General features: G+C 47.4%; 1 protein-coding gene across 2 annotated transcripts in view; it reads left to right on the plus strand.

Annotated features, from left to right (window-relative positions):
* The window catches only part of Trappc9 (trafficking protein particle complex subunit 9), a 440,029-nt gene that overhangs the window by 63,438 nt on the left and 351,659 nt on the right, over positions 1-24,932 (plus strand). For both annotated transcript variants that reach the window (XM_060389314.1, XM_060389315.1), the window contains 2 exons: positions 13,677-13,803; positions 24,298-24,443. In XM_060389314.1, the coding sequence (XP_060245297.1) occupies positions 13,677-13,803; positions 24,298-24,443 (273 nt within the window). The remainder of the gene's footprint in view (positions 1-13,676; positions 13,804-24,297; positions 24,444-24,932) is intronic.

Here is a 24,932-nt window from a genome sequence, read left to right on the forward strand (position 1 = left end):
GATACGCGCTGCTCTCAGACTGCAGAATCTTCCGGCTTCCTGCTCCGTGGCTGTCCACGTTTCTCCTGGGGTCAGTGAGTGACGTAGGAGGAGATGCTGACTATATAGGGAGAGACAGTGAGGAGGTTTGTTTGTTTGTTTGTTTAGTCAACTTGACACCAGCTAGAGTTATCTGGGAAGAGGAAACCTCAGCTGAGAAAATACCTCAATGCTATTGGTCGGCAGGCAGTTCTAAGGGGCGTTGTCTTGTTCAGTGATTGCTGTGGGAGGGCCCAGTCCGCTGTGGGCGGTACCACTGCTGGACAATTGGTCCAGACTGAGCAATCCGTGGGGAACCCCCCAGTAAGCAGCACTCTCCAGGCGCCATATCAGTTCCCACCTCCAGGTTCTTCTTTGTGTTCTTGCCTGGGCTTTCTCTTCCTGATTGAGGACTGTAAGGTAAAATAAACCATTTCCTCCCCAAATTACCTTTGGTCATGGTCTTTTTCACATCAGTAGACTCCTAATGAAGACAGGGAAGGAAGCTTGATCTTCATGGGAGAATGTGTGAGCTGTGGTCTTTGCAGTTGGCAGGTGCCGTTTCCTCTGCTCTTCTGCCTATTGCATTCCTCGGCTATCCCAAGTCTGATTTCAGACTGTGGAATCCAAAAGTCAGCATCAGTTTAGCTGGAGGATTATCAGTGATGCAGATGGGCGGCATCCAGTGCTTCTGGCACCCAGTGCTCCGGAAGCACCGCGGCCTTGTACTAACCCCTGACAGTGGCACACTGTCCTCCAGCCCAAAGACCCACCCAGCCAAGGATGCCACCAGATAAGGGTGTCACCACAGAGCTGGTGTCTGTGCAGGATTTTCACAGGTGGGAACAGATGGAGAGCCTTTATTTTTAGCTCTTCCTGACTCTCTCATCTTTAAATCTTTAACTGACTGATTTTCTTTTTCTTTTTTTAGTGTGCATGTATGCTTGCTCATGCGCACATGTCCAAATGAGTATGTGCATACATGCATGCTTGTGGTAGTCTGAGGTCGACCTTGGGTGTCACTCCTCAGGAACTATCCACTGTGATTTTTGAGACGGAGCCTCTTAATGAAACTTGGGGCTTGCCAATTAGTCTCTTTTTTTTAAAAAAATATTATTTTATTTTTAATTATATGTACTTGTGTCTTTGTGTGGCTATGTCTACTCAAGTGCAGTGGCTACAGAGGCAAGAAGTAGGTTTGGATCCCCTGAAGCTGGAGTTGCAGTGGTTGTGAGCTACCTGATGTGGGTGCTGGGAATGGAACTTGGGTCTTCTTCAAGAGAAGAGCTTATTCTTAACCGCTGAGCCATCCCTCCAGCTCCTCCAATTAGTCTTGATCTGCTGGTGTCTTAGCTTCCCCAGCCCTGGGGTTTCGGGTCCACACCACTACCCCCAGCTTTTTTATGTGGATGCTGAAGATTGGATTCAAGTCCTTATGTTTGTGTGACAAGCACTTTACCAACTGAGCCATTTCCCCAGATCTCCAACCTATTTTCTTTTAAAACATTCATCTTAGCGCTTTTGGGGGCTAGGATTCATAAGGATTCAGTCCATAGCATGATCTGTCTTTTTTCTGTTCTAGTTTGTCCTTGCTGTTCCAGCCTATGTCATCCCATTCATTCTTGGGGTGCTAGTCCCTACCCACCAGACTGGTTTTCATGCCCCCAAAAGAGGTTAGTGTAGCTTAGGGTGTCACATGCTGTCTTGTTGCCAGGTTTAAAGTGGCTGTGGCATAGACATGGAGGCCCAGCAGCTTTGGTGACCAGTGCCCGTGTCTTGTTGGCTTTATACTCACCTAGGACGTCCTGGCAGAATGCAGTTCTTGGGTCATGAGGCTATCAGCTGTTGCTGATCTGCTGCCTCAGTGATCTCAGAGAGAAAAGAGGTATCAGCTTAGGCTCATTTGGATATTATTAGAAAAGTGGATCACAGTAACTTAAAATTAATAGTGTTTATTGATTTCTAAGTAGTAGGTATCGATTTTTAGCTGTTAAAAAGCACACAGAGCCTATTTCTTTAGAAAGCTCAGGCTTCATTTCCTGGCTGCCTGTACAGACAGCCCTTTCCAGCGGGGAAGACTTGCCCTTAGTTCTCAGGTGCCTCCCTGTTCCTGCCAGGGCTTCCGGGACACCTGTGCTGCGCTACAGACTGCAGCACCGCTTGTGTGCTGGCCTTAGGCCACTTGTCCGACTGCATCCCGAAGGTGCGTGGCACATGAGAAATGCCAGTCTCCACAGAAGGCTGATACGGAAAAGTGTCCTACAGCTGACGAGTGAACCTGACCATCTCCCAGTGCCCACACTTGAACATGCGTCCATTCCTCCCTACCCTTCGTTATCCAGGGGCTCTCCTACTATTTCAGTCTCATTTTGTCCCTTTCCAGGGAGTGTTTACTGGCACCAGGGAGGCCACAAAAATCCAGGGACTTGTGAGTTTGTGTGTCCAATCCAGAGCTACAGCTTGGAGCACAGTGTTTTTGTGGGCTCTGATGAACAGACCAACCCTGTTTAAAGTATGGAGGTTGTGGTCATGTGTCCCCTTTGTTCTGATCACAGCACCACCACAGGTTAGAGCGGAGAGAGTGTATGTTGCTAGGGCACCATTGTCCCAGAAGCCATAAAGATGCAGGTGAAGCTAGGAGCAGGGTAGACATCTGGGGTGGCAGCAGATACTAGCCCTGCCACCTGAGGTGACCCAGTGTTTTGAGTGGTAATGCCTTAACTCTGTGCCTCATGATCCGACTCCCCCCGTTCCTATGCTGGGTATTCTGCCAACCAAGTTCATAGCATGAGTACCACCATGGATGGGTTCTTATCATACACCCAAATGTTCAGTCCTGACCTGCCTCCAAGCAGCCGGGCATGCGGATTCATTTCTTTCACCTGCCTCATATTTTTCTATTGATAAACTCCTCTGTCTTTCCTCACGTGATGCAGAGAGAAGATTTCTGCCCTTTCCTTGCCAGGGCCTCAGTGTTCGAAGAGTGTCTGTGTGTAGCTGTCGAGTTCTCTCTCTCTGCACCCTCACGCTCACAAGGCCATGACAGCTCTCACAGTTGAGGTCAGCAGCTACTGAGAGGCCTCTTTAACAAAGCTGGAAGCTGAGGCAGAGGGGCGGGGAAGGAGGAGGAAGAAGAGGAGGATGGGGTGAGGGAATGAGAGGGAGAGAGGGGGAAGGGGAAGGGAAGAAGGGAGAAGGAAGAAGGAGGAAGGGACTTGAATGGAGAGGTGACTTTCGTAAGTGTTGCCAGAGGTCTCAGCTCCTCCTCCACTCTGCTGAGCTACAGAACAGAATGGCATAGCCGAGGCCAGGTGGCCCAGCTGTTGAGAAGTGTCTGCTGGACACTCTGTTACAGCTTGTGGTCTCCTTGTCTTAAAACTAAAATGGCTGTCAGAGATGCTGAGTACCCTCCAGGATGTGACTCAGGGCTGTCATTTTTAGTTCACCTGTGTCACCTTGGGGAAGAAAACCAAGCAGCTGCAAGAGAAGTTTTGATTCAAGAAACATCACACAATGAGTTATACATCAAAGACAATGGTTTGTTATGAAGAAGAGCTTATTAAAAACGGTAATTACAGAAAAGGTCAATAGAGGCATAAATTAAAAACATCTTTGAAGATTTATAATGGGGGTTTAAGAGTGGAGCTCCTGGTCTGCTCAAAATATACTTTGTTATTTAAAACAACAACAACAAAAAAATTGTTCATGTTTTTTGCAGAGTTAGATGGTGGTTTGTGACCTTTGAGTGTCAACTTCCAGCTGAAGGCTGTTATCTCCCAGTGTCTTACCTTTCCATCCCGTGCTTCTGGTTTTCGTCAAGGGTGGCATATCATTTTTCTGTTCTCAGAAGCTTAAACTTCTTGGAGTCACCTTGTCCAGTTCTTCTGCATCCTCTGTTGTCGTGGTATGGTCATTCTGATGCCTCAGCCTCTGTCCTCTGGGATGCCTCCTCTTCCCTGCTTTGTAGTCACAGCCCTGGGTTAGAGACCTCCAGCCCAGTTCCTTGGATCAGAGCAGTGGCCTCTCAACATCAGCGCCCATCCCCTGTATTCGCTCCTTCTAGCCATTGTTCACAATGAAGCTGGAGCCATCTCCTTGGCATGTGAGCCGAGCATGCTGCCTAGAAGCTGCAGCAGCCCCTCACCCATCGAGCGTCCCATCTCAGACCATCATTTTAGCTTAATTGCATAAGTTCCCAGCCATCCCTTGGACACTGTATTTATCTCAGGCAGCCTTTGATTCTCAAAGCATATTGTGTGGTTTGCACGCTGCTCCTGTGGTAGTAGGCCCAGCCCTTGTCCTTCCTCCATTAACTAAGAGCTCAGTAGTGTCTTCCTCTCCATGCCATGTTTTTGTTACTTCTCATCATTTTGCTAGGTCCCATCTGATTTCCTCACAAGCCTGTGGGCTTTCTGGGGACCTTTCAACTTACCTCACTTGGCAGTGTGTTCACCCAGGAAGTGGCCCATACACGCGGAACTAAGCTAGGTTTACATTGTCTTTCCTCAAATTGTGTCTTCAACTGTATTAAGCGAGACTCTACCAGGCACATAACGAGACAGAGATGGCAGGATAGTGTGCTGATCTCGAAGATCACGAACGAGTTTGAGTAACACCAAGTGGGCACTGGCTCAGTACTGACCGGATGCTGAACGACGTGTGGAGTAGCGGGAAGGAAGAGAGTGTGTGCCCCATGCATTAGAGACAAGTGGTGGAAGGCATGTGGACTTGGGAGGGGCTTTTCACACTTAATTTCCTCCCCCGCAGGTCAGGAGCAGCTTTGGCTCTTCTTAGCCTGGCTCCAACAGAGACGGTGATCTTCACTTTTGACAGCGGGAGGGGACAGGGATGTGGGCCAGGTGTTCAGCAGCGCCTGGCATCATGACAGAAGCAGGAAGCCAGGACATTGCACGTCAGCTGCTCGTAGGAAACAGAGAGGAAACTTGGCATGGGGCAAGGCTATGAACTTTACCTTCCCAAGGCTCCACGTCCTAGAACTTTCCCATCCCCAAATGGCCACCATCCGGGGACCAGGTTTTCAAATACACGAGCCTGTTGGAGTCAACCACTGCACCTGACTTAACTATAACATAGTTATTAAACCAAGGTTATTAAAAACCTTTCAGAATTGCTGCTGTACATACTTGACTCAGTTTACATTTTGTCACAGTCCCGTGGTTTTGCCTGACCAGAACTTCATTGCACATGTGCAGATTCTGGTTATTTACTGAGTCTTTTGTCAGGCATTTTCTGACGGTGCTATATTAAAACCTCTGGAGAGCTTAAAAGTTTTCCTAGGTAGCAGTTTAAATGGATAATTATGTAATAAGCTGACAGCTTAACATAATTGCCTTTCATTCTGGTGGAATGAGTTTGTGTACTTGAAAGGAACATAGAGGAATATCGAATCTCTTGGTAGCTTGAAGGATTGCTTATCAGGGACTCCAGCCTGTCGCCATGTAGATAAGTGAAAAGCAGATGTAAAGAGATGTCCGAGGGAGGCGGTTCACGTGGCTCCATGCATGTTTATCTGATCTCGTCGGCATTCTGTTAGAAAAAGGCTTGTTTTCTTGTTTTCCTGACAGGTCTTAGGTGCCTCCCTGGCTATTGTATTATTAATCTTTGTCGTGGTGATAGGTGACTTTTTCCTTCTTTAAGGGTGGCCCGTCCTGCAGCAGAGGGGACATGTAGGTTGCCATGTAGGTTGTTTAAGTCAGGGGTGGTGGCATTTTCTTAAGCTGAGGCAGGAGGATTGTGAATTTCGGGACACCTGGGACTGTGGATTGAGACTCTGAATTTGTGCGTGCGTGCGCGCATGTGTGTTCGTGGTATCTGTCTGTCTGTCTCTCTGCCTGTCTGTCCATCCGTCCATCCATCCCTTATTTCTGGGGAGCTGATTTGAGTTTCTCTCCTAAAGGTTTATAATTAGTTTTACAAACCAACTTTTTTACATTAATTAATTAATTAGCCAATTCATTGTTTGTACATATGCACATGCTTTTATGGCCATGGCATGCATGTAGAGGTCAGAGAGCAGCTTTGTGGAGTCAGTTTTCTCCTTCTAGCATGTTGGCTCTGGGATCTTGTCTAGGCCGTCACAGGCTTGGTGGCAAGAAACTAACTTTGATTTGATCTCCTCATTTTACAATTTGTTGATTATTTTCTCTGTACTTAGAGTATAATTTTATTTACTTCCTGAATTTTACAGTGGGTAGTTAAATAATTGATTCTGGACTCTTTATTTTTTCCCAAGGATCATTTTAAAATGTAATATTTAATTAATTCTTTTAGAATTTTATAGTATATTTTGATTATATTCACTTCCTCTTCTCCACTCCAACTCCCTAGCCTCCTAACTTCCTGTCTTTTGTTGTTGTTGTTGTTTTTAAAATCACCCATTGAGTTCACTATATATATATATATATATATATATACATACATATATATATATGGGAACCGTATACTCATGGGTGTGGGGCCAGCCACTTGAAGTGTGGTCTACCTGCTAAGCACCAAATCCATAAAGAAAACAGACTATCCCTTCCCCTGAAGCCCTCAGTTGACAATAGCTCCTCAGGGCTGGGTATTTATCAGGACTTCCCCGCTCCACGAAGAAACTGATTGACTTGACCTTGTAGGTAGAGACAGCTGCTGTGAGTTCATGAGTGAAGTGGGCCTGTCATACCCCGAAGTCACTGATTTACTCTGCTCCTTCCTGACCTGTGACCCTTACAGTCTTCCCACCCCTCTTCCGTGATGGCGCTTAGGCCTTGGTGTGTACAGCTGTAACATAGACGCCCCATTTGTGGCTGAACAAGCCATTGACTCTTATTCTCTGTGCGCTGACCAGTTGTGAGTTTCTGCATTAACTGCAATCACCTGTGTGTAGAAGTTTCTCTGTGCACAGAGGACTGTAGTGGCCTGAATAAGAATGACCCTCCCATAGGCTCATATATTTGAATGCTTAGTTGTCAGAGAGTAACACTGTTTGAGGATCAGAAGGATTAGGAGGTGTGGCCTTATTGGAGTAGGTCTAACCTTGCTGGAGGAAGTGTGTCACTAGGGATAGGCTTTGAGGTTTCAAAATTCCATGTCAGGCCCAGTGTCTCTCTGCCTGCGGATTCAGATGTACCTCTCAGCTACTGCTCCTGTGCCTGCCTGCATGCTGTCATGCTTCCTGCCATCATGATAATGAGCTAAACCTCTGAAATTGTAAGCAAGCTTCCAACTGAATACTTTTTTTTTTTTTTTAAATAAGAGTTGCCTTGGTCATGGTGGCGCTTCACAGCAGTAGAACAGTGACTAAGACAAGGACTGAATGCTGCATTAATCTTCGTGGTATGAAGCTTTAGAAGGCAGTTTGATCATGTGTATTCAGCAGAATGACAGTAGGAGGTTCACTCTGGGGACTGTGAGCTCTCCAGCCATGGCTTCTTGGCCAGATGTTCTGTGCCAGCCATGTTCCCTCCTGTGGTGCTTTAAGCTAACCGGAAAGTGTTGAGTCACTCCACTAGCATTCTTGCCACTCTTGTACCCATCAGAATATCTTGCCACTTGGGTCATTGTTGTAGCTCACAGGTGCACAGTGGTCAAGACTATTGATGACTCTGCTGCCCAGCGGCCTACATGGCGCCATCTAGTACTGTGAAAGCTAGCCAACAAGAAAGAAACCTCCTGGTCAGTACAATCTTGATTTCTTCTTGTCTGAGTGACCAGAGTGTGTAGTGTCTTCACAGTCAAGTCTTACTCTCAGATTCTGGTGGGTATAACCAGGGACAATGATGATGATAGATTGTATTGTTTTGGGACTTTCTGGGACACCCTGACCAATAGGTTGAAGAAAAGTCATTATTCTCACAATGCTGGTGCTTTTGTTTGGCAAGCTCTGTCTTTTGGATGGAGGTTGTTACCTGTGTAGGGTGATGCCAGTCCATCAATCCTTCCATTCATCCATCCATCCATCCATCCATCCACCCATCTTTGAAGCTTTTGGAATAGTATATTTCCATGTAGCCTTTTAAACCTCCTAAGTGTTAGTTACTGCTTTGCCATTGCGTCCTTTGTCCTACCTTCTCCTCCCTCTCCCCACCTAAACTTCCCTTCTCATTATTCCTCTTTCCTTTTGTATCACCCTCTGCTGTCCCACTCCATTAAGATATGTCTTTCCCCCTCTCCACCAATACCTCTTCCCTACCCTCCTGGCTTCCACAGGTTTAATGCTAAGAGCCACATGAGTGAGAGCAGGTGATCCTTGTTTATCTGGGTACGAGTTGACTTGCTAGGTGTGTTGTCTTCCAGTTCTATCCATTTACCTCAAGGTTTCACAATTTCATTTTCATTTTTCTCTATAAGTGAATGAAATTCTATTGTGTAATTTTTTTTTTTTTTTATTTTTTATTTTCTTTTGGAGAAACAGCCACACCAGCTTCCATAGCAACTGTACCAATTTGCACTCCCACTACCAGCACACCAGGGTTCCTTGTTCTCTGCATCTTCTGCAGTGCTTGTTGTCTTTTGTTTTCTTAATCTTGACCATTCTCACTGTGGTAAGATCAAATCTCAAAGTAGTTTTAATTTGCACTCCACCCCCGTGGCTAAGGGTGGCGAACACTTAACAAAATATTTTTTAACCAATTGTATTTCTTTCTCCAAGGACTGTTTGTTCAGTTCCACAGCCCACTGTTTAATTGGGTGGTTTGTTTTCTTGTTTAGCGTTTAGCTCCTTGTATATTCTAGGCACTAATCCTCTGCTTCTATACAGCTGGCACAGCTTTTCCCGTTTTCTAGACTGCCTCTTCATTTGATGAAGTTTCCTTTGCAGCACAGCCTTTTAATTTCCCGAGGTCCACTTGTGGACTGTTGGTCCTGTTTCCTGGGCAACTGGAGGTCTAGTCAGAAAGCCTTTACCTGAGCATGTATCCTGAAGTGTACTCCTGCGCTCTTCTAGAAGTTTCAGAGTTTCAGGTCTGACATTGAGCTCTTTGATCCATTTGGAATCGATTTATGTGCAGGGGAGAGAGAAGAAGCAAGTTTCATTCTGGTTCACATAGATATCCAGTTTCCCAACACTGTCTTTCTCCAGTGTGTCATTTGGCTATGCAGTTTCTGCTCAGGCGCTTCCAGGCATCTTGAATTTTACATGGTGTATGTCTTAGTCACCGTTCTATCACTGTGAAGAGGCACCACAACCAAGGCAACTCATAAAAGAAAGCATTGAACTGGAGGCCTGCTTACAGTCTTAGTGGGTTCGCCCATGATTATCATGGTGGGAAGCAGACAGGCATGGTGCTAAAGAAGCAGCTTTACATCCTGAACCATAGCAGCAGGCAGGTGGGGTGGGGGAGAGACACAGAGACACAGAGACACAGAACCAACCCCCGCTGACACTCATGCAAACCACCCCTTTGTGCTTCTATTTCCATCCAGTAGAGGATTTAAAAAAAATGCTGCTTCTGTTTCACCTGAAAGTGGATGTGTGTATCTTATGGGTGTGCATGTTTGTGTGTGCCCATGGGAGTGTGTACGTATATGTGTGTGAGTCTTGTGTGTTTATGTGTCTGTGGGAGTGTGGCTTGTGTGTGTTGAAATGCCCGTGGGAGTATGTGTGTCCAGTGTGTAATGTGTGAGCGTGCTGGAGTGTGTGCGTGTGTCTGGTGGGTTTGCACAGGAATTCTGCTTGACTTGGGCATTTAGGGACTTACAGCTCTGCTGTTCTGGATCCCTGTTTTAATATTGTTATGGTTAGAGAATATACTCAGTACGATTTCAGCCTTTTAAAATTTACGGAGACTTGTTTATGGCAGGATGTGTGGTGTGTCTCAGTGACCCGCCCACGGAGCTGAGAAGTGTTTGGACTCTCCAGTGATGGCTGTAGTGGTCCATAAATGTCATTTCAGTGATGTTTGCTGCTTCGTCAACCTCGTCTATGTTCTTATTGATTTTAATTATTTTAACAAAGGGATGATAAAACTGCCAACGTAAGGAGAATTATGAAACGTCCCCTTTATTTCTTCCCTGTTTATATTCGAGGCTTACCGCAGGTGCTAAGGGATGCTGTAGACAGTAAAATGGTGTGAAGCAGGTGAATATATCTGCCAATTTATGTACTGACTTTTCTTGAGACAGAACAGTTAAAACAATTATAATGAAAATCCCTAATACGCCATTGATGAAGAGTGTGGTGGGCCAGGGCACCCTTGCTTGCCTTTGCATCCTTCTGCCTTCATGCCCTCCCCACCCCCAAGGGTAGAACCATGGAGTCATTCTTTCCCCCTCGACTGTGCAGCATTTTCCTGGTGTTTCTGTCTTGTTTCACTCAGCATAATGTCCAGGTCCACCCATACTTCAGCACATGGCAGCCTGTCCTTTTTAAAGCCAAATAGTATTCCAGTGTGCTTTTATTAGTCACTTATTTGCTTACTTATTTAGTGTGTGTGGTGTATGTATGGATGCGTTTGTGTGTGTGTGTGTGTGTGTGTGCGTGTGTATTCAGAGGCTAAAGATTGACGTTGTTTCCCACCTTATTCCGTTTTGGGTGTAGGAAATCTCACCAAGTCTGGAGCTGTCTGACTGGTTGGCTGCTAAAGCCCTAGGCATCCTCCCATAACCATCTCCCCAGTGCCAGAATTACAGGAGTACTCTGCCATCCCTGTTGTTTATTTTTTAAAGATTTTGAATGCATTTACGTGTGCATCTGTATGAGTGTATTGCATGCGTGTGCAGTGCTCATGTACAGGCCAGGAGACGGCATTGGATTCTCTGGACTTGGAGTTCTAGGTGGCATGAACCACCCTGCCATGGGTGCTAGGAATCTAAATTCTGGTCCTGTGGTACCTCCCCAATCCTGCCTCAGTGTACTTTTTATCCACACTGCATTCTCTATATCTACAGTCCTCACCTTTAGGTTGCTGACTCCATTTCTGAGGGTTTTCCGCCCACAGGAGGGTCTCATGTGCATGTGACTGTGCGTGTGTGTTTTTTTAAATTTTTATTATTATTATTTTTAAGAGCAACCATGTTGTTTTCTGTGGTACTATGCCAGTCTGGAGGCCCATCGGTAGTGCAGTGGCGTTTGCTTTTCTCTCTACCCTCACCATGCCACTAGCCGAAGCACCATTGATATTCCTCTGAACTTGACTCCAATGTGAGATTTCAGGGTATGCCAGCTGCATCCATACCCTTCCCCTCCATCTTTCTTAGCCACCCCCCCCACCCCCTAGACTTGGGGAAAAGATGGACATCTTTCTTGCTCTCCTTTCCTTACTTAGAATTCTATAGCTGACCTGTCAAATGCAGACGTGGCTGTCTCAGGTAATTACTTAGAAAGAACAAGAATCAGATGTGAAATCGTGTCTTCACACCAGAGTTAACTATGGAAATGCTCAGTGGCCCGAAAACAAAAAAGTTTGGCAATCATGTTTTCCTCTTATGAGGAATATTATAATTAGGTGATGGCTAGTTTTCATTAAAAAAAATGTTCTTTTATCTGTATAAATTTTTTAATTTTTGGGGGGTGGTGGTGGAAAATAGCTCTTAAGGATATTATTAGGTGCTCTTCATTTGACTGGCATCATTATTGAAACTGCTGGTCAAAACAAAGTGATATATGTTGATTTTTGAGTGAGAGAAATGAAGGCATTATGAGCCCCCACTCCCCACTGTGGGCTCTGAGAGAGTTAGGATTTATCATCCTGAAGCTTGGCTCATGTGGCAGATGCCAGGTGCCATGGGGCTTTGAGCTTTCCACGTTGTAGCCTCATGGGGCACCTATGGCCAGGCTCCTCTGTGGGACGTGAGAAGGCATCTCCCTTCCCCGTGACCTTAAGGCCTGACACCTCCCCAAGAGGATTTCTGACATCAGTGTATTTCAGATGGTTTCCTATACGAGTTATGGGAGGCACAGCATGGCAGTGGCCGGAAAGGAAAGCATATGTGACAGGGTGTCACCAGGCCCTGAAAGAGAGCACTGCTGTGCTGTAGCCAGGGGAACCCATGAATATGGGGGTCCCCCCTTAGGAAGGCCCCTACAGGAAAATGTTGGCCTGAAGCAAGTAGCAGGGACCCTGATGGAAAGGCTCCGAGAGTGACACACCTTAGATCATCATGAGACAGTGCACATGTGTGCTGTCAGACACTGGGACTTCATGGGCATTGGGGAAAGGCATTTCCTTATCTACTTGAGAACTGTTTGCCAAGTGGCACAGGGCTGCTTGGTACTAACCACTCCCAAGCCAGGCTTTGTTCCCAACATGGGGCAATTGAGGAGATCTGCTTGTGGTCCTTGAGCCCTTTGGAAGACTATAAGTTGAAGGTTATTTGATCGCTTAAAGAACCTTTTACTTTTTTAAACTTTCATTTCTGTTTCTGACTATATGTGCTTGTAGCACATGTGTGTAGGTGTCAGTGGAGTCCAAAAGGGGGCGTTGGATCCTCTGGAGCTGGAGTTACAGGTGATTGTGAGCCACCTGCCATGGATGCTGGGCACTATACTCGGGTCCTCTGGAAAAGCAGCAAGTGCTCTTAAACACTGCACCATCTCTCCAGTTCTGAAGACTTTTTTTTCCCTCTGAGGATGAACGAAGAAGTGATCCTTCTCATGTCTGCTTCCCACAGAGAGCGTCTAAAGAGGGTTTTACCAACAGGGCAGTCCTTGCCTGGACTTTCAGGACTTGTGGTCCCCAGCCCGAGTGGCACAATCTGCCCACCATCTTGTGTTTCTCTCATTGCAGCTACAGTGAAGGTGTGCCCCGTGCTGGCATCTGCAGGTTGCTTCCAGGTAGCATGTCATCTTGTCCTCAGGGAGCTCACACCCTTTTGTAAGAAGGAGTCATTGCTTTTACCCTAGGGTAGCTAGGCTCTGGAGGAGGAAATGCTTCCTGACAGAGTTGCACAGGGGCTGAGGAAGGCCCAGATCTTGACTTGAACCCAGGTCCATCCCTTCTGATCTGATTGACTTTCTCTGGCAATTTTAAGAGGAAAGACTCCTCATAAGTCATGAGCTCCTTTCTCCCTTGTCCACCTTCTCTTAAGTCTTTAAAACACTGTAGTGAGAAAAATCACAGGTGTAGGGTCAAAGGCTGGACCCTTAACAAGCTGCTTTCTCCTCTCGTCAGACTTCATGTGCAATACTGGGAGGAAGAGACCATCTGCGCCCCCTTTGAGAGTCTTTTGTGTCTAATATCTAAACATCACCACCACCTGTGTCCTCTTTTCCTTCCCCAGTGACAAGGTGTGTGTGTGTGTGTGTATGTGTGTGTGTGTGTAGCAGTGGTTGTGCCAAAGCTCACTGGCAGCTTCGAAGACATTGGTTTGTGGCTGTTTGCTTCTATGTCCATCAAACGGACAAACTGCAGCCTAGGCTTTGGGGGGTGTAGGCCTTGCGTGGTGCTTGGTGCTGAGTAATTGCTGAGAAATACCATTCAAAATGGCAAGGGGCTTTGGTTCTGCCTACTGGCTTTACAGTGCTTGGTCAGGCTGTATTTCCCTGGTGCTGAACACATCGTGAAGGGTCATAGTTCAGTTTCCTCCTATGCACAGGGCCTTCAGGGTGGCAGCTGCTGATGTATCTCAAGGAACTGCTACCGCTCCCTCACTTCTGACAGCGGCCACCCTTTTCAGCTTTGTCTGCTGAACCCGCTGTCTGTCTGTTTTATCCTCAGAAAAGAAAGATGTGACTCAAAGCCTGGAGAACTACACAGCCAAGTGTCCTGGGACGATGGAGCCCATCACCCTCCCAGATGGCCTCACGCTGCCTCCCGTGCCGTTTACCAAGCTGCCCATTGTCAGGTGAGGTGGTGGGCAGGGTGTGGGGCAAGCTTCCAGGCTGCTCACGTGCAGGGTCCTTTAGAAGAGTCCTGCTTCTGCAGCTGGCCCTCTGGCTCATGACTTCAGTTTTTAAAAGTTGTTCTTTAATTTTTGAGACTTCCGTACATGTATGCAAGGAAATATGAAAATATCGGCCCCCTCCCCATTTTCCTCTCCAACCCTCCCCGTATCCCTCCCACCCCCTACTCCCACCTGCAGTTTCATGGCTCATAACCTACTTAAGCTTGACCTCAGCACTCAGGACGGTCGCTTACAGAACTGAGAGCAGTGGTGTTCTGTAGCTGCCGCGCTCCATGCCCATTGTGTGGTAGAGCTGTGGACAGATGGGACCCTGCTGATTTCTAGTTCAGCGTGGAATGTGCCCAGGCCTGGCCATTTCCTGCTCACAGCTGTGGGCTGACTCCCTGCCAGCTCTTCAGGAACAGGGGCATTTCTCTCCTGCCAAGTGTCATCGCTCACTCCCCTGTAGCCACAGTCAGGGCCCCTCAGTGCCTCGGGCCATCCAGGCCACGCACTGTTGCAACACCGGGAACCAGGTCCCGTGGGTCTTCTGCCACACACAGATCTCACGGAGGAGCTTCAGAATCCCAGAAAGGTTTGTCTCAAGGCTGGAAAGAGGCAGTGGCAGCGTCCGCGTGGCATTTTGCTGTGGAGTGGGAGTGTGCAGTTCTAGTGCCCCCCATGGTGTCCTGGACTCACCCTTCATCTGTGGTAGCCCTGTGGTGCTCCAGGACGGTATCACTCAGCCCTCTCTGGGTGTCTGTTACTGATAAGAGCCTTCAGTGAAGCTTCGCGTGAGCTTTTCCTTCTACCTCCCGAGCGGGAGGGTTACAAGTTGACTTTCTAGCCAGGTGTGGCAGCACACACCTTTAATCCCAGCACTCGGAGGCAGAGACAGGTCGACCCCTGAGTTCGAGGCCATACTCCAGTGCGCCATGGGAGATCCATAGCTGCTGTTGGCTTTTTTTTTTCCTGGGTCTGTTCTGCCCCTGAGAGAATGCGCCTCTGAGCTTTCTTCTCCTCATCTGAAATGTTCTTAAAGCTTTTTGCTCACTGGCTCGTCTGGTCCTGTCTGAGCTGAGCTGACCCTTGTGGAAGCACAACACAGTGCCTGGTGCCCATCACCTATCACCCATCACCTTACAGCCACCAGGAAAACCTTCATTTTCTCATCGAGGATACTTTAAATATTATATTCAGAAAGAGTACTTTGCCTGAAAAATACTGAGTGCTATGTTTTCATTCAGGTTGGATGAACACAGTACTTACAACATAGGCGTGTGTCTGGGCAAGTCTGCTCGGATGCCCATCTTTATCGCCATGCCTTTGTGGCCCACCTGTCACTACCACCTATGCCCAGCCTCCTGGTACCATTGTTCTCGCTTGATGTGGCCATCGAAAGTTCTTTTTAAAATTTTTTTTAATTTATTTTTTTTATTTATTACAATTTATTCACTTTGTATCCCAGCTATATCCCCCTTTCCTCTTCACCTCCTAATTCCACCCTCCCTCCCTCTTTTCCTCCCATGACCCTCCCCCAGTCCATTGATAGGTGAGTTCTTCCTTCCCTACTATCTGATCCTAGCCTATCAGGTATCATCAGGAGTGACTGCATTGTCTTCCTCTGTGGCCTGGTAAGGCTGCCCTCCCCCCTCAGGTGGAGGTGATCAAAGAAACAGCCCCTGTTCCCCTTACTAGGGAACCCACTTGGGGACTGAGTTGCCATGGGCTACATCTGTGCAGGGGTTCTAAGTTATCTCCATGAATGGTCCTTGGTTGGAGTATCAGTCTCAGAAAAGACTCCTGGGCCCTGGTTTTTAGTTCTGTTGCTCTCCTTGTGGAGCTCCTTTTCCTTCTGATCTTTCTATCTCCCCCTTCTTCTATAAGCTTCCCATGGAAAGCTCTCAAAGTCTGGCTTCAGGTAGTACTTGCTGCTATATCTGTTCTTGATGGTTTTCAGAGACTCATGGCTAGAGAAGAAGCTGTGCTTGTTCTGGTGACTGCCACTGTGTAGTTCGGGCCTGGTTCCCCCCTGTGCGGAGGATATTAGAAGCCAGGGCTTTTCCCAGCCTGTGCTCTTCCATCCTGTTGATGTTAGCTTCATATACCTTGTCTGGTCCTATGTGGTGTTCTTTGCCTCTCACTTAAGCCTGAGACCTCACTTGCCTGGTCACGTGGCTTCATTATCCTATACAGACCCTGTGAGTGGTTAAGTGGCACATGGACTGTGCTGGATTCTCTGCACAGGCCCCCTGCAGACTTCTCTGTACAGCCCCATGCTGCCTTGTCTGCTGGTTCTCAAGGGAATCCCTTTGATTCTCTCACCATGGCTCCTAAGCATCTTTTAAGGCTTAGCTCAAGGCAGTGTACCCACTGTGAACTCTTTCCTAGGTGGGTACAGTTGTCTGTGTGAGATATCTTCAGTACCAGGAAACATACAACCCAGTTGTGGCCTGGAACCCAGAAGGAGGCTGTCTTCTCTGTGAAGAAAATGGACCCAAATGGCCAATCTTTAATTCTTCTCTACCTCATGACTACCCTGGAGCTGCAGCAGTTCCAGATAACACACATCTGCGTCTTGAAAAAAGGAGGAGGGAAGGCCTAGAAATCTTTTTCCTTTGGCTTAATGAGAATCAAACAATATTCCCAACAGATTGGTAGCCGTCAGTGTCAGTGGAGTGAGTCTTAAAGACAGTGTGAAGTAGGGAAGTCGTTCTCCTGGACTCTGTAATGCAGCTGGATAAAAGAGAGGTGGGTAAGAAATTGGTGCTTGCTTATCCAGCCAACAAAGCCCACGGAACTGGATCCCATGGATCTTCCCTCTGAACACATGGAGAAGCTGGCCAGAAGGTCTTCCTGGCCTCGAGTCCACTTGTGTCTCTGTGTACCAGTTGGTAAAATCTTCGCTGGAGGGATGCATGCATCTGAGCAGCCAGGCTGCATGCAGGCAGGCCAGAGCTTACCTGTCCCCTTCCCTGCTGTGTCCACCCCAGTGCAAGCTTTGGTTTCAGGCCCCAGATGGCATCAGAATGACAGGAGTAATGTCAAACCTCATATCCTCTTCCTGGTGACCAAGAAATGAGAGAGAAGGTGTTTTTGGGGAGCTGTGAAACAAATGGAGCTTCCTTCCTTCCTTCCTTTCTTTTTATCTTTCTTTTTTGTTTTTTGAGACAGGGTTTCTCTATGTAGTTTTGGCTGTCCTGGACTTGTTTTGTATACCAAGCTGGCCTCAAACTACAGCCATCCGCCTGCCTCTGCCTCCCTGAGTGCTGGGATTAAAGACCTGTGCCACCACGTCCAGCTAAATGAAGCATTTTTTTTTTTTTCTTTTAGAAAGTTTTCCCTTCCCTTCCCTCTCACAGAGTTATGACCTCAAGTATGTGTCAGACCCCAGGTAACATGCTTTCAGGAAAATGTACCCATGGTTTCCCTGAAACAAAGCTCAAGTGTTATACATGGAGACGGAATGTCAGAGAGAGATAGTGAACAAGTATAGTCCCATGGGTGATACAACTGTCTACCTGCCCCTTTGTGGTACATGAACATGAAACCAGGTCCCAGGCTTCCATATATGACATACAGGTGAAGAGCAAGGCACACGAGAGGTGCTCTTAGCAGTCAGAGCTCCTCCCCATTCCCCTGAGAAGCCTTATTACAGGCAGGCACTGACTGGGATGTATGCCATCTTCATTGGGCTTGTGGCACTTTCTGCCATAGTGGCCAGGTGAATGTGTCTGTTCATAGCAATGGTTAGGTTTGGTTTTATTCTAGAATGATTTCCCTGAGCAGATAAAATAAAATTATTTTAGAGTTACCTGCTTGCCAGTCTGATATTGGTACTGCTTTCTTGAGTCTGTCTGTCTGTCTGTCTGTCTATCTATCTATCTATCTATCTATCTATCCATCCACCTACCTGTCTATCCATCTACTCATCTGTATACATCCATCCATCCATCCATCCATTCATCCATGTATCCATCCATCTATCCATCCATGTATCCATCCATCCATCATCCATCCATCCATCCATTCACCCACCCATCTACCTACTTACCTACCCATCCATCCATCCATCCATCCATCCATTATCCATCATCCATCTATCCATCCACCCATCCATCCACCCACCCACTTATCCATCTACTCACCCATCTACCCATCCATCTATATATCCTTCCATCCACTCATATATCCATCTACCTATCCACTATCTACCCATCTATTTACCCGTCCACTCATTCATCTATCTACATACTTAGCCACACACCCACTTGTCTACTCACTAACCCATCCTTTCACCCACTTATCCATCCACTTACCTATACACCCATTTATCTATTCATCTACCAATCCACTTACCCATCAATATAGCTATGGACTCAGGTCTTCTTTTAGGTTTCACAATGACATAGTCTATTTTGTCCCTATCCTGATACTCTATGCTGTAGTCCTTGGAGCTAGTTCATGATGGCACCTTGGTCTTTGTCCTGTATCCCTCATTCCTGGACACTCTAGGGAGTGAATCAGTGTATAGTTCTTTGTCACCTGGATACTCAGCCACACAGCTGAGGATACTGAGAGTTGCAGATGGCTTGTTGAGGCACGAAGTGTTCCTTTACGACTAAATCCTTCCATTAGTGTGCTCTTGCAGGAATTAGGCAACAGAATCCAGAGGTGTGTTCTCAGGCCTCAACACAGATGTGCAAGACCCATCTTATTGGCAATGCCTGTACCTGTACCTGGCCTATGGCAGGTACCTGCCCTTGCTTCTTTTCCTGCTGCTATGATAAAATACCTCAAGTCAACAACTTTAAGGGAGAAAAGGGTTTTTTTTTTTTTTTTTTGGCTTCAACTCCAGGTTCCAATCCATTGTTTGGGGGAACGTGAAAGCAATTCCAAGTTACATCCTATTGTTTTGGGGGAAGTCGAGGCAGGAACTGGAAGCCTGTAGTTATAGTCACAGTCAAGAGCAGAGAGAGTGAACAAATGCTTGCTCTGTTCTCTTAGATTCTGTGGGTCTCTTAGGTTATTCAGGACCCAAGCTCAGGGAATGGTGCTGTCCTCTTCGAGGCTGGCTCCTCCCCAGTAAATGAACACAAACAAGACAGTCCTCCACAGACATGCTCACAGTACAACCTGTTCTAGACAAACCTTCACCAGGATTCTTTTTCTCAGCAAATCTGTACAGAGTGGTAGACAGACCCTCTAAGTGGGGTTGTCCCCTCTTCTGAAAACCCTGCTCCCCATCTCCACTTGATGACAAGCCAGTGCAAAAGCTGTGCACTGGGTCAACATATTTCCATAAAAATGAGCTGTGGACTACTGGAAATGAACTACTAGTCAGTTTTTTTTTTTTTTTTGGTCATTATGACAAAGTACACGAGACAAAGCATTTAATATAGAAAAGGTTTATTGCTTCACTGTTTCAGGTTTTGGTTTGTGGGCCCTTGGATCTGTTATCTCTGAGCTTGTTGTCAAGCAGGACATCACAGCAGAGGAGTGTAGAAATGGAGCTGCTTACCTCTTAGCAGCTGGGAAGGAGAGAGAGAGAGAGAGAGAGAGAGAGAGAGAGAGAGAGAGAGAAAGAGAGAGAGGTGGGGAACAGGACCTTGCGACAGTATACACACTTCAAGGACATATGACTCATTTCCTCCACAAAAGTCCCAGTTCCTAACAGGCTGATCCACAGTGGGAATGTTCATCAGTAGGTTAACACACCAATGGGACAAACATCAAGTTGATTCTGCAACCTCTCCCCAGGGCTGCAGAGCCAAGTCTTTAGCACATGAGCCTTCGGATGCTTCCTGTTGGGACCATCGTAATCTCCACATCCAAAGTATTCTTCATCAGGTGAATATTGAAAACCTCTGGGGAAGGCAGTGAAAGTGACCCTGGAGATGGAGAAGACCTTGGTGGTGTGAACACTGAGGACTGCAGCTCTCACTATGCTGCACAGTGGGTTGTGTCAAAAGCAGCCCATTTCAAGGAGTCAGATTTCAGGAGAGCTGTGTAGAATTGTCAGTTACAAGCTAATTTTGTTGGAGATGCTGCAAAACTATGATCTCTCGTTTTTAGAATAGATACTTCAGGCCTTTTCCCATCCTGTCCTTTCTTGGTTCTTGATGATTAAACCATTTTAATTACTTACAGGAAAAGGCCAACTTGGAAGCATGAAGTAGGCACGCTGCAAAGTGATTTCAAGTAATTATGATGCAGGTTAATGAGAGCCAAATACATCCCTGTTTAAATCTGATCTGAAATTCACTTGATGAAATGTGTACTCAGTGGTCAAGATGATCAGGGCTCTGGCCATCTATGAGGTTCAGTGATGGTCAGGAATGATGTCATCTCGAGATGACGTCACTGCCGCAGTGCCTGTGGGTGCAGCAGAGGGCAGCCACTGTAGACCAAAGCCTTCCTGTAGAACTCTGCACAGGAGGAATAAAGAACAGCCAAGATGACCTTGAACTCCTGGTCCTCCTGTCTCCACTTGCCAGTTCTGGGGTCCACACTATCATCCCCCAGCATGTTGTGGATTATTTGAGAAGAATTTAGCGGAGGGTTCAGGGCTGTTTGTAGTTAGCTATCATCCAATCACAAGTGTCTTCCTGAATTACCTCATAGGGGCATCTACACTGACAGAAACCTGCCCCTCCCACAAGAGTGACTTGGGAGTGTTGAGCTTGAGCTTGAACTGGAACACAGGCCAGAAGCTATTTGAGAGCTGACCTGTATTTCCCCTGGACAAAAAGTGGAGAATGAAAAGGCAAGGAGGAAGGGCCCCATTAGTTCCCCTGTCATCCTCCTCAAGCGTCAAACACTGCCCTAATTAGCATTTCATTGTTGCTCAGCATGATCCCCATTAGCCACGGGATGCCAAGGAGACTCGGGATTCTGAAATGTCAACCATCTCCAAATGGAATCTTTTGAGAGAATCCCATCCTGGACACTTGAGCCCTTGGACTCTGCTTTAGTCACAGCAGCTTCTTCTGCCAGATCCAGCATCCCTCACTCAGCAGAGATTCAGGCTAAATGATGTGGCGTTTAGGTCAGGCACCTCCAACGATGGTTTTTCTTGGGAGTCACGTTTTTATAAAATGACATTTGGTGGAAAAGGTTGAGTTATGGGTGTACACCATCACTAGTTACAGGGCCACTTTTCTGGCTGACTGTGTCCTCGGAATTCTTTGACGTAAGCTACAAACCAGCCATTTGTCTGTTTGCATGGATGATTCCTCGTAATTCCCATCCATGCTCCATTTTCAGGTGGGGCTGGGGTATGACACAGAAAGTACTCTTTGTTCTGAGTTGTCCTGCCCTCAAGTGTACCAATCAGGCTTGGAGGTTCTGCCTGGTCGGGGTCCAGCAGTGCGTTTATAGCCAGCGTCAAGACTTAGCATCTTTCACTCTTTTGTCCAGAAGTGCCATTTTGCACCAGCAGCCATCCTCTGTTGGCAAATAATCATTGTCTTGAGATTGTAAAAGGAGGGAAGGCTTTGCTGACCTACTGTGTGCCAGGTGCCATGACAGGTACCAACATGTCACCTCAAGCAGTCCCACAATGCCCTGCAAAAGATCCAAAGGCCACCCCCCTTTTCCTGCCTTCATTCATAACGCACAGGAACACTTGTTCAAGGCAGATGAAAAATAGGGTGGTAGGTATGGCTCAGGTCAGGTGAGCGTGCGAGCTGACCCTAGCCATAAGCCTCTTTCATGGGAGGGCCTGCGTTAGCACACACAGAGCGATACAGAATATGCACTGTCTGTAGCATGCAGGCTGCCTTGAGAGCTAGACCAAGAAGTGTACACAGGCTTCTCTTATCAACTTCCATCCCTCTGGGAGGGTGGCGAAGGAAGGCAGGGTCAGGTTGGGTCTGTCTTCCAATGGTTATCTCTCCCTATGATAACTGGTTTCCAAAGACAAGAAACATCCTTCCAGCCACACAGATTACCGAGTACCTCTCCTCAGCTGGTTTTAGGAGCAAAAGCTGAGTGAGGTTCAGGGACCTCAAAGCCATCAGTGTTTGTTGTCCCAGAGGTAGGTCCCCCAGACTGTAATGAGGGTCTTGGTGTCAACTTCAAGGTATACCTCAGTCCCAGATCGTCACTAGCCTCAGGCAGGTTCCCTGTGCTGGGGAGGTGCAAACGAAGCAAGGGTTTCCTGCAGTCAGCCACGAGTTTTCACCACAGTGCTCAGCTTCAAAAGATTTAGACACTTGATTTGCAGCTCAGCCCTTTGGAAGCGCATTCACTGCATTTACTGAGAGCAACAGGTTCAAGTGCTGTACAAGGCCTTGGTCCTCAGCCAGCTCACAGCTTGATTCAAAACAGAACTGTGAGACTGCTCTGGTCCCAGATGACAGTGTGATGGAGGAGAGCACACAGAGAAGGAATCTGAGAGAGTTAACCTCATTTTCTAAGTATCATCCTCACTTGGGTTATTGTGGGTAGTGGATGTATCCCTTGCACGTGACCTGAACCCTGTCAGGGCCTGGCTACTAAGTGCTGTAGAGGTTCCTGGCACAGGATAGGCAGCATTCCTATAGGAACCCAGCAGCCCATCTCTCCCAAGTGAGATCAGCTCTGTAAGGCAGTTCTTATCAGTCAGCATGGGTTGGGCTGTGCCTGAGACCTCGGTGACTTACTGAATACAGCACAGTGCATCCCACTCCCTCAGGCTGGTGTGAATGGGTGGCATCCTAGGCACCACGGCAGCCTGCTATGGGTGCTTGGTGACCCAGGCCTTACTGTCTTGTTCTTGGCCTCCTCACACCTGGCTTTCCAGGACTGTTATGTAGAGGACCAGGAGGCTGAGGTATGGCTTCCGCTAGGGGGGCTTCTTCTCAGTCCTCAGTGATTCTGTGTGGAGGACCTCTCCTTCCTGGCCTCAGGGGCTAGAAGGTGGAGTGGGGAGCACCTGGGTCTCTCTCATCCTTATCCTTGTCTGTTATGGTCTGCTCTAGTATGTTCCTGATCCTAGCCACCAGGCCAGTGTAGTCCCGGAGGCCTCCCATCGCCGTGGTTTAAGGCCAGCACTTCTGGCCATCGTCGCTTTCCATTAATGGCTCTGTGGGCTGCAAGTCATCTCTCTTTTGCCAGTCCCTGGTTGCTAGTGGGGAGATAACAGTAGCACGAAAGTTAAGACGCTTTTGAGATGGTGCCTAGCGAGTGGGTAGCACGGGGACTGCGTATGCTCAGCTTCCAGCAGGTACCAGTCCGTGGCTGACTTGGGTGACCTTGAGCACGGTGGGTGGTGCATTTTTATGAAAACATCTCTTTTCGTTCAAAGAGACTGGAACTTTTGCTGGACCTCACAGCCAAGTTAATAATAGACTTTGAGATCGCTTAAGACTGCTCTCCCGCTGTATACTCAGCCTGTTTGTTTAGCCAGCCTTTAAGAGAACTGTGTAACAACCAACCTTACTTGCTTTGGAGTTCCCATGCAATCAACCTTTACAACCTGTGCTAACCTGTACCATCAATCGTAAGTTGTGCCCCCGACTCGGGACACTTTGTGTATATTTTGTGGTAATCATTTGCTGAAGACAGCCAACAGGTCAATAACAACCCTTTTCAACAAATATCTACCATACATGTTGAAAGCTGCATGGATGTAACTCAATAGCATGTTTGTAGCACTCTTTGCCGAGTCAGTTGGGCTCAACTGGAGTCAACAATTTCTTCTGGTATAAAACCCTGTTAAAGATTTCTGTAAAGCATCCTGTCTTCCTTCCCCATAGGGTGCTTTCTGTGATGTTCAATACATACAGACGAAGACCTTTTAGTTCCAGGCAATAGGGTCAGTTCGGATTCACAATCAGGCAGACTACAGACAAGCCAGCAACTACAGACTACAGATGACAGGAACTCGTTCTAGTCAAGTTAATCTGAGGGGAACTGTCGAGTTTTCTTTCCTTACTGTGATAGTAACTCATTTTGGTGTTCTGAAGCTATCATTAATGCTTTTAACTTGTGAACACGAGCATGGGGTTGGGATGGTGAAGCAGCCATCCCTAACAACAGTGCACTGTGAAGATTGGCACTTTCTTTTGTGGGGTCTTCTGACCCCATGGATAGGCTCTGGCTTCCACTTGCTGTGGGGAGACCCCAGTCGGGAGAGTGAGCTGCAGACATCAGCGCAGTGGCCCCTGAGCAGGAATCTTGAGCTCCATTGTCAGTGGCGCATGCGAGCAAGGCCTGACTGGGCCTTCCTTTTGTAGAGGGAACCTTTGTGTTGGAGAAGGTGGCAGAAGGCTGGACTGATCCCCAGCCCGGGAAGGACCTCTCCTTCCTGACCTGCTGGTTTGGTATGTTTATTCTGCTGCCTGGTCCTGTACAGTGGGAGCTCTTCCCCTCCCTCAGCACATCTGATGTTTCTGTGGTCAGCAGTGTTTTACTTGTGGTCCGGAGTGAGAGTCCTGACAGCAGGCGCCTGTGCTCTGCTTGCAATGACAGGTGCGTCAAGCTGCTGAGCCTCCCTACCAGCCTCCGGCCACAGAAGGTGAAAAGCTTGCTGGGGCAAAGCGTGTCCACCAAGAGCCCCTTCATCTATTCACCAATCATCGCACACAACCGTGGAGAAGAGCGCAACAAGAAAATAGGTAGGCTGCTGTCTGTGTCCGCCCTTCCTCCTGGGGTTTAGGACCGAGTCTCGGGCCAGTTTTCCTGTGTGTGCAAATGCTTGCATTGTGCTAGCGTACACACTCTCCTGGAAATGTGTTTCATGTGTTGCCTTTAGACTGGCAGGTGCTCATTGAACGGGGTTTTAGAAACTTATTTCATGGAAGGTGACTCACAGATGATTTAGAAGACGGTAAGACCTGGAGTATCACCCAGCAGAGACAGGCAACATGTGCTGTGTTTACTGGTTATCATTCCTCCTACAGAGTCACCGTGGCCTAGTCACAGGGGCTCCATACTGGCTCTTGTCACTTCCTCCAAAGGTCATAGCCATCCAGTGGTGACCAAAGTTGAACCTGTAGACATACTCACTCCATGTCTAAACCACTGCAGTATTAGTACTTTAAGCACTTTGTCCTGCAATAAAGTTGGACTTAAGATCTCTCTTTTAGCCTTTGCAGTGCCAGCAT

Source organism: Meriones unguiculatus, chromosome 8 (genome assembly GCF_030254825.1).
Source record: "Meriones unguiculatus strain TT.TT164.6M chromosome 8, Bangor_MerUng_6.1, whole genome shotgun sequence".
NCBI classification, from domain to species: Eukaryota; Metazoa; Chordata; class Mammalia; order Rodentia; family Muridae; genus Meriones; species Meriones unguiculatus.